General features: G+C 38.7%; 1 protein-coding gene across 2 annotated transcripts in view; it reads right to left on the reverse strand.

Annotated features, from left to right (window-relative positions):
• slc2a9l2 (solute carrier family 2 member 9, like 2) overlaps positions 1-12,865 on the reverse strand; it is a 111,494-nt gene that overhangs the window by 58,602 nt on the left and 40,027 nt on the right. For both annotated transcript variants that reach the window (XM_088005443.1, XM_088005444.1), the window contains exon 7: positions 12,112-12,244. In XM_088005443.1, the coding sequence (XP_087861569.1) occupies positions 12,112-12,244 (133 nt within the window). The remainder of the gene's footprint in view (positions 1-12,111; positions 12,245-12,865) is intronic.

Here is a 12,865-nt window from a genome sequence, read left to right on the forward strand (position 1 = left end):
TTCTACAGCACGTGTGGTTTGGACATTTCCTGACTGACACGGTGATTCACCTGCAGATGTGATTCATGTGGATGAGTGTCGCCTACAGAGCTGATGTTTAGTGTCAGCAGTTGTTCCATTTTGTGAATCTCCTCTTCCCTTTAGGTCTCACACAGAAATACGGCACAAACGTGTGAAGTAATAATTACTATCCCTTAAACTATTTTTGTGCATAATCGTTGAGTGATTTAATTTAGTCAGGAAAATATCTTGATTCTTTGGCCAAATCCACAGTTATAATAAATTGAGCCAAAAATGAGCTGCTTTCCTGGATAAGAGTGTGTCTCTTACAGAGTTCAAATTCGCTGCTTCCAAACGAAGTAAATTAGCACAATGCTAAGTCGGAAAGACATCAGAGATTATTTTCGCCACTTTCAAGTTCAGCTGATTGTGATCAGCTGTGGATCAGTGGGAAGAGTAACCAATCTTCTAACCAGAAGACTGTAAGTTCAATTTCAGCTTCCATCATGTGAAAGTGTCTCTGGGTGGGACACTAAACGCCACGTTGCCAACTCATCTGCACACAGATGTATGGACAAGAGGGCTGGTGTGTCCAGATAGATGAGTGTGGCATCCCTCAACACTCAGCCCAAGCTCAGACTGTGTAAGGTTGAGAGGATCTGTTCATTAAAAAATGTCTGTGAATATCAATGAACTCAAAAAAGAAAAGAAAAAAGAAAAATAGGCCATAAATTCCTCCACAAACACATGACTAATAATGTCAAAAGGGGGAAAAAAAGGCAAAGCTGTTGAGCCCATGTTCGATTACTCTGTTCTTAAAAACCCTCATTTACCCATTCATTTATATATTTATATGGAGCAGGAAATAACAGATCATTGTGTAATTACATAAAAACGCAGCAGGATTTCTTTAAAGTGTTAATATCCCGAGGCTACATTTCACTTCAGTCATGTTCTGCACTGAAATGCCTCTTCTAAAATATCCTCAACACTAAATTAGGTTTTACTGTGGTGTAAATGACTCGATCCGCTTCCTGCAGCGATTAGTGGAATTTAAATGCTGGGTTATGTTGCAATCCTCGTGTAAAAATTCCCTTTATTTATTCATTTATTTATTTATTTTCAGATTGGTCAAATCACACATTGAAGAAATTCACATCATCAGTGGCTGCCCTCATTTTGGAGAATATGGTTGGAATATTTTATCCAACCATTATCACACAGTTCCAGCAGGAGGAATAAGCACAAGTAAAAAGCTATAAATCTATTGTTGGATCTAAATTGTGATCTCCAAGTCTAAATCCATCTGCACGTTTTATAGCCAATCTGTGGAAAATGATTTTTTTTTTATCTGTGCCCACAGATTTCTGAATGAAATTGGAAATTACTCCTTCTTTTAGAGCAGAGGAAACAGCTGATTTAAACCGCGACTGCTTAAAGTAATTGATTGTCTGCAGCCTGTTTACGTCTTTCATGGAGTGTTTCCCATTTCTCTTTCTGGACATTTGTAAGTTTCACTGTTATTTGTTTTTCTACTAATATGTTTTCAAGCGTTTTAGATTATCAGATAGGCTGTCAGCAATGTAAGTTATAAATAGAATTATGGGGCTGGAAATAAAATGTAATGATGTTAGATTTATGGCAGCAAACCAGCAAAATGCAAAGAACTTTGCACAGTTTTTCAACCAAACTAACCGACTGAGTTCAAATGCTGTTGGATGCAGCTAATGTTAGCTAAAAGATTACTAGCTGATAACAATACAGCACCTAGAGCTTGTTAACAAGTAGCCTATAGGCTACTGATGATGTTGCCTATGTTCAAAATTGGGTAGATCTGGTTACATTCCCTTGAGTAACTTTTTTTGGGGGGAAAAAAGTACTTATTAGAGTAGCTTCACAGCACTGTACCTTTTTCTTTTATTTGAGTAATATTATTGTTGCTTCGACTCTTTTTGTTGTTGCTACGATTCATTTTGCCCCCACCAAAATAAGCCGATGCACTGAATATGGGACTGCAAATCGGTCAAACCCTTCTGGGTTAAACCAGTGGATTTGCTGAGTAACTGGTTGGATGTAGTGGTCCCATTGACACTTGCCCTGCAATGCCTGGTAGGAGATAGAACCCAAATAACAAATAAAAATGGGTCGGGCGGTTAAGTGGAGGGGCCAATGGTTCCCTGGCCCCCCTGTTCTGGCGAAGCTGTCCAGATCATTTCCTGTTCAGACTTGTGGGAATAATGTATTTACTGCCCACAGAGTCTATTGTTTTTCATTGTGCATGCTGACTGTGCTATTATTACCCCTAGCAACAGTTGCCATGCTGCTGACAATGATGTCATCAGCATGATTTAAATGATGTCTGTGTCATGAGGCCCTGCTAAGGATGACTTTGTGATGTCATAGAATCCATGACATCACCAACTGATCAGTTAATTCTCCAGTCAGTTCACACAGAAATCATTTGGACATTTTAGCTCAGCTCAACACAGATGAGTAACGAAAGCTCACAGCTCACTTTTTTTTTTGGAAAAACATGAAAAAAAGGTTCACCAACAAAGTCCATCCTGGTCAAACAGAAACAAACTTTCTCAGCGAACTTCTTTGAAAAGTGATAGAAAAATCTGCAGACAGACCAACTCTGCATCTTGTCAGAGAAACATTTTTGGAAGAACACCATGAGGTTTTGATCTTACTTTTGAGAGAAACAGGAGAATTAAATGTGGATTTTCTCTCAGAGGTGTCAGAAGAGCTGAGGGAACGGATTTTCCAAAGCCTCACCAGAGATGCTTTCCACTTTGCTTCTGGACTGCATTTAATTGGACTTCTTGATTACCCAGGAGGACATTAAGTTATTGTGGAAAAATTCAAACATCACCTGGAGAAAATGTTTACATCTACAAAACGAAAGATCAGAAAGACTTTTTTTCCTAGTGAGGACTTGTACTCAGATGAAAACTGCCTGAGTGAGGATTATACTCAGGTAGGCATGGACCCTGAACAATTTTTGAGGGACGCGAAAGAGATGGGTTTCAAACGTGGAACCGAAGAGGACAGAAGAAATATGGTAGAAAAAATTCTTTGGCGATTGATTTATAAGTCCAGACCTAGATATGCCGCTTACAAAATTAAACACACCGTACATGTCCAGAAAAAGCTTGCTACTAAACTCTGGGAAGAAGTAAAGGACATAGATTTTATCTTTTTTGACAAGATGGAAAGAAAACTCTTCAGATATATCTTTCAACTTCTCTCAGGCAAAGATGATTTAGTTAGAGAATTGCTTAAGATGATAAAAAGTGACAACCCAATAGTTACTTACAAGGTTATACAGTGTTTCAAAAGGACCCTGACACATCCTAGGAAAATTAATCTTCCACAAGACTGTCTCAGAAAGGCATGGAAGTACATTCAACATGCTTTCTGTTGTGGAGATAATTCAGACGATGCTCAGACTCAAGAACCCTCTAAGAGTGGAACAAATGTTGAGTTTTGACTAGTCTTAGTTTGGCCTCTGAGTTTGGGACACTCAGAGGAGGTCGGTCCAGACTCAGACCTGCCTCTGAGTAGTAGTAGTAGTGAGGACCGATGTTCTGACTATCAGTGCTACCTCGTCAGATTTTCCTGCCGTAGCACGGGTAGATAGCTAAATTTATCTGTCAGTGCTATGCGTCCCAAACTGCTACCATCATGTTTACAAACAGAAAACTATAGCGGGTTGTGTTAATGTTAAATACATTGGATAACATTATTTGAATGACAGGACTGAAGTGGAAGCTTAGGAGTTATGCTTAGCTTAGCATTGGAAAAATTTATATATACAACAAAGCCACAATATATTACCCGTTTAAAATGAAAAGCTATAGATGTATGCACTAATGCTTTTATTAGAATATCTTACCTTTTAAAATTATTTTAAATACAGAGGAGTTTGTAAGAATAAAACAGTATCAGACAGGGGAAACAGGGTTTTATTGGAATTAAATTAAACAGAGACAATTACAGATAACCGTAACTCTTTTTTGCACATTGATACGTCGTATGACAGACTTTATTAAATGCAGCGCAGCTACAATGTGTCCACCGAACTGTGCAGATCACTGTGCACCTGGAATGATAGGATATGATTCATGTACACTAATGTTACATGGCTATTACACAGCTTCAGTCCTACATAGCATCGCTACCAACATCTATTTAGCAAAGTTTAATAATAGAGTGTAATTAAACTAAAATATTTTAAAGTATAGGGACCAAATAGCCACAAAACAACGTATTTTGTCCTGATTAATCACCAAACAATGACTTGTTTATAGTAACGACATTGCAGACGGCAAACTAAAGCCATTTATAAATATATTTACAAGCTGCTGTCATGTAAACTAAAAACATGACAGGTCAAGACCGGCCTCAGGATCAGGACCAGCCTCCGTGACAGGACCGGCCTCTGAGTGAGGACCGTCCACCCAGTCATGACCGTCCTCAGAGTCAGGACCGGCCTCAGTCAGGACCGGCCTCCGAGTGAGGACCGTCCACCGAGTGAGGACCGTCCACCGAGTCATGACCGGCGTCCGAGTGAGGACCGTCCACCGAGTCAGGACCGGCCTCAGAGTCAGGACCGGCCTCCGAGTGAGGACCGTCCACCGAGTGAGGACCGTCCACCGAGTCATGACCGGCGTCCGAGTGAGGACCGTCCACCGAGTCAGGACCGGCCTCAGAGTCAGGACCGGCCTCCGAGTGAGGACCGTCCACCGAGTGAGGACCGTCCACCGAGTCATGACCGGCCTCAGAGTCAGGACCGTCCACCGAGTCATGACCGGCCTCAGAGTCATGACCGGCTTCCTTAGCATACTGCAGTACTTCTCAAATAGTGGGGAGCGCTCCCCCGGGGGGGGGGGTATGGCGAAGTGTCAGAGGGGACGCGAGAAGCAGGACTTTATAATTGTCTTTATTCATGTTAACTGATAAACAAGCCTCTGGTTACTAGGTGGCAGCAGTGCCACCTCCGGTCACTAGGTGGCAGCAGTGTTCAAACTAATCAACTGCCTGCCTGTTCAAGCCAGTAGAAGTAGCCACAGCACTGTTGTAAATGGAGCAGAAGAAAAAACAACAAAAAAACAAAGCGAAGGATACAAGCGCGGATGTTTTGAAATATATCTATCTAGAAAAGAGATGGAGAAGTTTGACAGTGAAAAGAAAAACGGCAGCAGAGGTCAGTGGCCAGGATAAGAGATTCTTATTTTTAAAATTCAAGAATACAGTATTAATACTACGAGAACCCAGTCGTATCAGCAGAGTAATTTAAATATTGGCAGAGTAAAGACGCAATATTGCTGGAAAGTCGTTAAATTAAAAAGCTTCGATGGAGTGATATGTAACAATTGTAAGCAATTGTTTCAAAGACCTGGGGCTGAAAATTTGCTTCTGATGTGCTAAAACATTTAGTACTTAGTCATTTGTTAAACCAGGACCAACTTTTACCTCATAAGACCCTCAGTATTCCGCAATTTAGTGGACTATGGTGAAAAGCTATCATAAAATTAGTCTTTATTCTCGTCCAACTTTACTCGTATTTAAAACACAAATCAAAAATTCAGAGCCCGGCACTTATACTCACTCCATCATATAAGCAAGTAACTGTAGCTGCAGAAAAAGGCCAAGAAATTGACAAAACCTTTTTATTGTTAATGCAAAAATGTTATACACTTTTCATCTCTTCTCAACTGACAAGCTGAACTTTTAGCAATATTGCTGCAAATTTTTCCATAAATGTTAAGGACTATATGCCATGTGGAAAACTAAACTGAAGAAGCTGACAAGTAATCAATGCTTACAGTTCTATTTTTTTTTTACCATATTAAGTCTAAAAATGCAAATCCCAGTGAATCATTTGCACTTTTTCAAACCGAGTAGTCTTGATTAAATGTTAGTGATTCAGTCAAACTGATTCTGTAAATTATTTTGAGGCTTACAATAATAAAACAGCGGTTTTGATAATAAGGTCATACAATGTTAGAGCCAGTGGTTTGTACAATAAATTATTAAATATGAACAGATCCGCAATAGTATTTAAATTCTGGGGAGGGAAGGGCACTGAACAGGGGGGGGCGAAAAAATTATGATCCCTGGGGGGGCATGACAGAAAATAATTGAGAAACACTGGCTTAGGGGGGGATTTAATGCCATATTGTTTATTGAACTCTGAAGTCGATTTGAAGTAGACTTGATACTTGATAGGACGGTTACTTTAAACATCTCCCTGGGTTATATGCAAATCTTCTGGTTAAAATTACACAAATTATAAACATGTGAGCACAGAATACCAATCCAAAAGCAAATTGCTTACAGTGAAAAATCTTTTTATTTATGAATGATGTTTTTTTTCCCCTCTCAGCAAATCTGGAGAGACGCCGTTTGGTTATCGACTGGCATTATTTATTATTTGCCAACCCGTTTAAATATTTTCACAGGAAATTTCCAGAAATTGTGACCCAGCAGATATTCCTGCAAAATGTTGCATGTTGCTTTTCCTTCAGGATGTTAGCTTAACATGCCTAACAAAATTTTAGGGAAAAAAAAAGTTGTTCCATAGTATTTTATCACATTAAAACAGTCGGATTTACCATATATTAACATAAAAAAAATTGCTGTTTACAATTGTGCAATTTCTAAACTTTGGGGAAAAGCAGAAATAAAGACTTATTTCTTATTGAGGCAGAGCTGACTAGGTTTTTGGCAGCCATTTTCACATCAGCACTGGAGAGAAGAAGAGTGTATAAAGGCACCTCTCCCTGCGTTTTTGATCCTTTCGCCCCTAAAGGTGAATCCCTGAGGCTGTGGGGAAAGACTCAGGTGGACGAAGATTAAGGACACAACCAAGAATAGAAAATCTTTGAGAACAGAGGGGACCAAAAAAGCAGGTTCATTGGGATGCGATGGTTTGATGGCAGACGGTGTGGAGCCTGACCACACAAGATACAGAGCTGCCAACATGAAACCAGGCTCAAGTTCTCCTGGGATGTGTGGTCCAGTAATTGGAAAGTACAAGGACGGTGAGTGTGTGTGTTTAGAGTCTGACTGAATGCACCAGTAAATGCATGTAAAGAAATAAACTACTGCAATGAGTTAAGAATGGAACAATGTATATTTCTGACTAAAAAACTATATTTTGTGGGGATTTTATGTCAGAAAAACACAGGTGTGATGTGACCAGCTTCGATTTTCATTGTGTTGCATTATTTCTGTACATATCAAGACTGTAAGAGTATAAAATGACTGTAACACACACTTTGATGCAGTAGATGTAGATGGTCCTGTAAAGAAAACCTATAGAGGAAATAAACTGTAATCTCTCTTTAAAGGGAGAGTTTTAACCTAAGAATGTTCTTTAATAAGTGGTGAAAATAAAAAACAGGCTTATGGAAAATCTGTCTTTAATGGGATGATAATCACACAAATACCGATGTAATTGCTCTTCCCTGCTGAGAGAAAACATGGTAAGCTACTTATCTCCAGAGTCACGTTGGGGCTGTCCATGTCAATGACTTGATATTGATGTTTGTTGGGCATGTCGCTTTTTTATTTTCCCCTCAGAAGAGGACAGCCAGGCTCCATGCTGAATTCATAAGGTGAACTGATGTCACTCAGCAGAGGTTCCAAATAATCCTACAGACTTAATGACCTTCTAATTATCCTGTATTGTAATTTAAACACATAATGAGAAGGTGGAGAAAAGTTAAACGATTTAGGCAGTCGGAATAAACTGATTTATGCATTAAGGTGGCGATTGTTTTCAATCAACACCAGCAGCTGGTTAGAATAACAAAGATATTCAAAGTTTCGGGTAACTAATTTTTTTTCACAGGTGTAATGAGTCTGTACTTTGAGATATCAGCAACAGATTAAGAATGCAGAGTAATATATTAAATATTCACAAATCTAACACAATTAGTATAAAAAGCAGAGCTTCACAATGTACAAAAATATCTTCAGATCCTGAAATTCACAGTTGTGTTTATGTGGAGAAATCAGAAGTCCAGAAAACCGAGTGCAGAGCGATGAGAACGGAAACGGAGTGACGGAAGTGACGGAGCTTTGAGAGGAATCAATTAGGGCGGAAGGTAATGGTTTGATGGTCTCATGTTTAGCAGCATTTTAGCCTACAGCGCTGCAAAACATTCAAACTGAATCAAAAACGAGTAAAAAATGTAAACACTTTTGCATTGGTAAAACCAAAATACCAGGAAAAGCAAGTACTGTGAAATTAATTGCGTAAAAACAGCAATGCCAATTTCCTTGACTGTCTTAAATGTAGATTTGTACTCATGTTTAAACTAAAAGCATTTACTCGGTAGTCAGGACCACTGCAGCTATGTGGCCTGACAGCAAAACAACTTGGACAGCAAGAGAACATGGTGTTCTCGCACTCTGTGATGATAATGGGACACCACGGAGTCCGTCAACAATATCTGTGAGCATTGACAACAAGTCCCTCATCCACGGCGCAGAAACACATGCCAACTACAGCATGGGAGTCCAGGCTAGTGCCAGCAAAATGTTGGCCGGTAAGGATGAAGGGTGTCAAACTAGATGTCCTTAAAGTAGATAGTCATTTCCAGTGATTCATTTTTTATGAGAAAAAATAAATCGCAACACAGAAGCAAGCATGTAGATTAAGAAAACATTGAAGTGTGAGTGTTAAGAAAGAAAACTGAAGCATTTCAGTGGGAGCCATCTTCATATACGGTGTTTCTGGAATTATTTAGTTCTCATTCCAAATTCTTTTTTTTTTTTCTAAAGGACAAAGAGCACATTCCTTCAATTCAAATACGCTGAAATAACTCCAGGCTGGAATAATTTATTTGGTGAAGGAAGCAATGAAACACAAATAGCACAATGAGAGAGGGCGGTATAAATAAACATGCTCCACTGAGTTGCAACCTATCTCTTTAATTCCAAAGGAGAAACGTTTTAGACCATTCAAAGGATTACTTTTTCAGAGAAAAAGTTATTAATCAACAATTCCCTCCTTATTTCTACTTTTTTAAATAAAAGTCTTGATTGTCTGTTCCAAAGCAGATCTGCAGCAACAGAATTTGACTCCAGCCCAAAGCAGCCCACACGACGTACTAATTAGACCCAACATGCTTTACTTTCGGTATTGAAGGTTTAGATTTATTTCTAGTAAATTCTAGGACTCGTTTTTGTAACACAGAGATGTCATTTTTTTCTAAGTCAAAGTCAGATGTTTTGCATTTTTCCCAGAGTTGATAAATGTAATGAACATTTTCTTATCAATAACATCGAGTGGACCTCTAACCTGCATCGATATTAGTTATACTGTTTCCAAAGCTGTACCTTTGACCTTAGGCCTAAATTCAAGCTTTTGGTTTTCATTGTTTCTTGCTGGTTTTTCCCGTAGTTACTCTGCCGTAGTTCAGAGTAACTACAGCAGAGTTATTTATGTTTAAAAACTCTGAGTTAATTGACTGGCCTGCAAACATGACAAATAGACAATCATACCCTAAGAAAATAAAACAGATTAAAGTATGTTAATGGTGAATTTCAAAATAAATTAAACTTTGCCGTTTTTTTGTTTTTGTTTTTTTTTTACTCTGTAACGACTAAGTGAACTGCTTATTCCTCTCTTTGTATTGTCCACTTCTTCATTACCAGGTTGAGAACTGAGAAACATTTTCTAAATCCACATTTAAAATCTTTATTTTTGATCCAATTCTTCCTCAATTCCAAATAGTTAAGATTTTCAAAATGAAGGAATAAATGAGCACATAATGAATGAGTGTAGCAAGTAAATAAAGATGGCAGTAATTGCACTTGATAAACTGCAAAACTAGTGAAATAATTCAACTTACCATTTTTCCTTATGTTAATTCTGAACCTTCAAGATAAGTTTTCTCTCCCTGAAAAAAAACGTATTATGTTGAAATGACACAATCGCAATGTTCAAAGTTGCGAAGGCGATCCATGCGAGAGTTTCCATTTATAATGTATGGACACGGACATCAAAGAAGGCAAATAACCCAGGAGACAAAACTGATCAAAGTCCCGTCTCCCCTGTATGCTCCTGCAGCACATGAGCTGCGAGAAGAAATCACGTGACCGCTTCACTTCAGCACTTTGATAAGTACACGTTTAGAAAGCTGGAAATACGGACAGAGAGAAAGATGGACTTTGACATTTAGAACTAAAGCAAAAGTATATAAAACCTAAAACAGATCTCAAGTGCTTAAAAGTAAGAGGAAGTTGCATCAGAAAGCACCGTGAACATTTAATTTGTTTCTGGCGAGGTTGCAGTAGAGCAAAAAAAAATGTTCGATTTAACGGAGGATCATGGTCAGACCAAATTAATTTTGATGCGAATGAGATGAGGCTGCATCTTAATTTAGTCTATATTTAGCTATGGGCGTCGCAATAGTTGTGTGTAAAGGGGGATGTGACCCCGTTACATTTTTGAAAAATATTTGTTTGTACCCTCGTGCCATAAGATCTGAACAAATAAACAAAAGAAATATTATTTAAAACAAAAAACAACAAAAAGTCCATCTGACGGAGTTGACACAGGACTGAAGGGCCTTGCGTTCCAAAAATAACCCATGATAGGCGAAATCCGTAGTTACATTTATTTTTTACAAATAAATACTCTACATTGAAACCAAAGAACAAAACCTGTTTTCAGGTCAGCAGATGTGCGTGTGCATCAATCGGGCCTTAATGTGATCCGGAGTCATATCATTAAAGCATCTCCTCCAAGCTCCTTTGCAAGATTCACAGCTGTATCTACGGCAAAGCGATGGATCTCGTCAAACGAGCCTCCGGTCGGGTTTTGCGATGCCTCTGGCCACAGTTTTTTCCAGCAGGCATTTAAAGTTTCAGTTTTCATCTCCTGAATTTGTACCAATCCTGACGTTATTGGCACACAAGTAGAGAAGAAGTGCGGAGACTGTTTAGCCAATCAGGACACAGAACACAATGCACAGACTGCACAAAAAATTTGCGAAGCAGCGAGACCCTGAAAGGTGAACTGCGCTACAGTAAGGGTTCACTGTATAGTAAAAGTCATATTTACACAGGTAAACATGGTGTAGCTTGAAATAAAGTCAAGTCAGAAAGGTTACAGCTTACTTAACCCTTTTATGTAGAAATGGGGTCCAACCGACATCACACATGTAGAACTTGTATAATTTTCCACAGTCCTCTACGTTTGCCTCAGTCCTCGCACGCACAAGGGTTAAGTCTCTCTATAGCCATGACCTCAACCCAGTTATGAATGTATGTGGTATTTTTAAAAGTGGTGCAAAGTAATCAACCAGTACAAATGAACTCTACTACTTCCGATGTTTGGTGAAATATACAGCCATATTTTAAGCCAGATGCTTGAATGTAGTAATGTTGCAAATCATATCTGTTGAACTATTAGAGGAGGTGCAAGTGGAACCGTGTTCATAATTTTGACCCTGACTGCATCGGAGAAAATCAATAAATATCGTTTTCACCTAATTTTAGAATTTAAAATTCACCGACTAAATGTAAACTTCTGACTGACACTGCATGCTTTTCACACTTTCATGTGTTTGCTAAACTAAATTTTTGCTATGGTTCAAATGTATGTGTAAAGTGTGAGTCTCTTTTTGCAAAGAATAAAATTATAAATCTTTCAAATGCATGAGCCAGCTGTGGTGGTGGGTGGGAGGTGGGAGGTGGGTCGAGATTAGGTATAGAAAAAATATAATATGACTGGGTTTATAAAACAAAATCACAACTTGGCTGAAATGAATAGTAATAAAAGTTTTACAGTGAAAGGTCATTTGTGTCCGAATAGTTCCAGAAAATATAGAGAACCTAAAATACAAAATTCCCAGCCAGACTTCAGGAGTCACACAGAGCTGTATGAAGAAAAAATGCATTATTCAGTGCAGTCAAAGATATATGTGAAAGTGAATATTTCACTCTTTTGTCTTCCATTGGTTTTAGAAATAAGGTTGAGAAAAGATCATTTTAGTACATTAAAACATAATGAGATTGCGATACCTGCTGCTCCCCTCGATGTAATGCTTGTGTGCATCATGCAAATCTACTTGACAGAGCGTTCTCTACCTCTCTCTGCTCCTGCCTCGTCCTTCTTCTCCATCAGCAGGTAGCGGGGACTCTCGGGGAGGAAGGGTAGGACACACAGCTGCAGAACTGCTGGAAACGCCAGGAAGGAGAACAGGTAGTTCCACCTGGACTCCTGCAGTCAGAACATGAACAGAACAGCCACATCAAAGCCTCGGACACGGGAGAGCGACAACACACAGACATGTTGCAGAACAGCTGTATGTTGCAGCTGTCATATAACACTCCATCGAATGAGTGCGTGCATGGTGGGCTTTGATTAAAAGACAGAGTTAGTTACGGTGTTTCTACTGCATATGTCCTTTAGAATATGCAAAAAAAAGTAATAAAAATGGCTGCATAAAATATGTATTTAAAAGTGTGTGCATTTACATCGTAGATGTGAAAAGTGAGTGTGGGTTGAATGGTTTTCTGCTTTTGCAATTAAGACCAGAGAGCTTTTTAGATGTGGAAGGCCAGCGATAAAAGCCTGCGTATCCATGGAAAAGTCAAGAATGTCAAGAAAATAAAAGGAATAAATGGTAAGACTTAAATATCTAAGCAAATCATGGCCAAAGTTTTACACATTTGTCTTTATATCACATGGAGGTTTGCATTTTTTTTTCCAGTAACATCATTCATTCTATCTAAAATGTCTAGAGCAGTGTAATTCTGACTTATAGCAACATTGTTGTTATACTAAAGTTAAATTATCATCTTGTCTGTCTTGCATTAAAATGTTGGTATGAAATTTACC

This window comes from Poecilia mexicana, unplaced genomic scaffold (genome assembly GCF_051168715.1).
Source record: "Poecilia mexicana isolate PSO_F unplaced genomic scaffold, ASM5116871v1 scaffold_5, whole genome shotgun sequence".
NCBI lineage: Eukaryota > Metazoa > Chordata > Actinopteri > Cyprinodontiformes > Poeciliidae > Poecilia > Poecilia mexicana.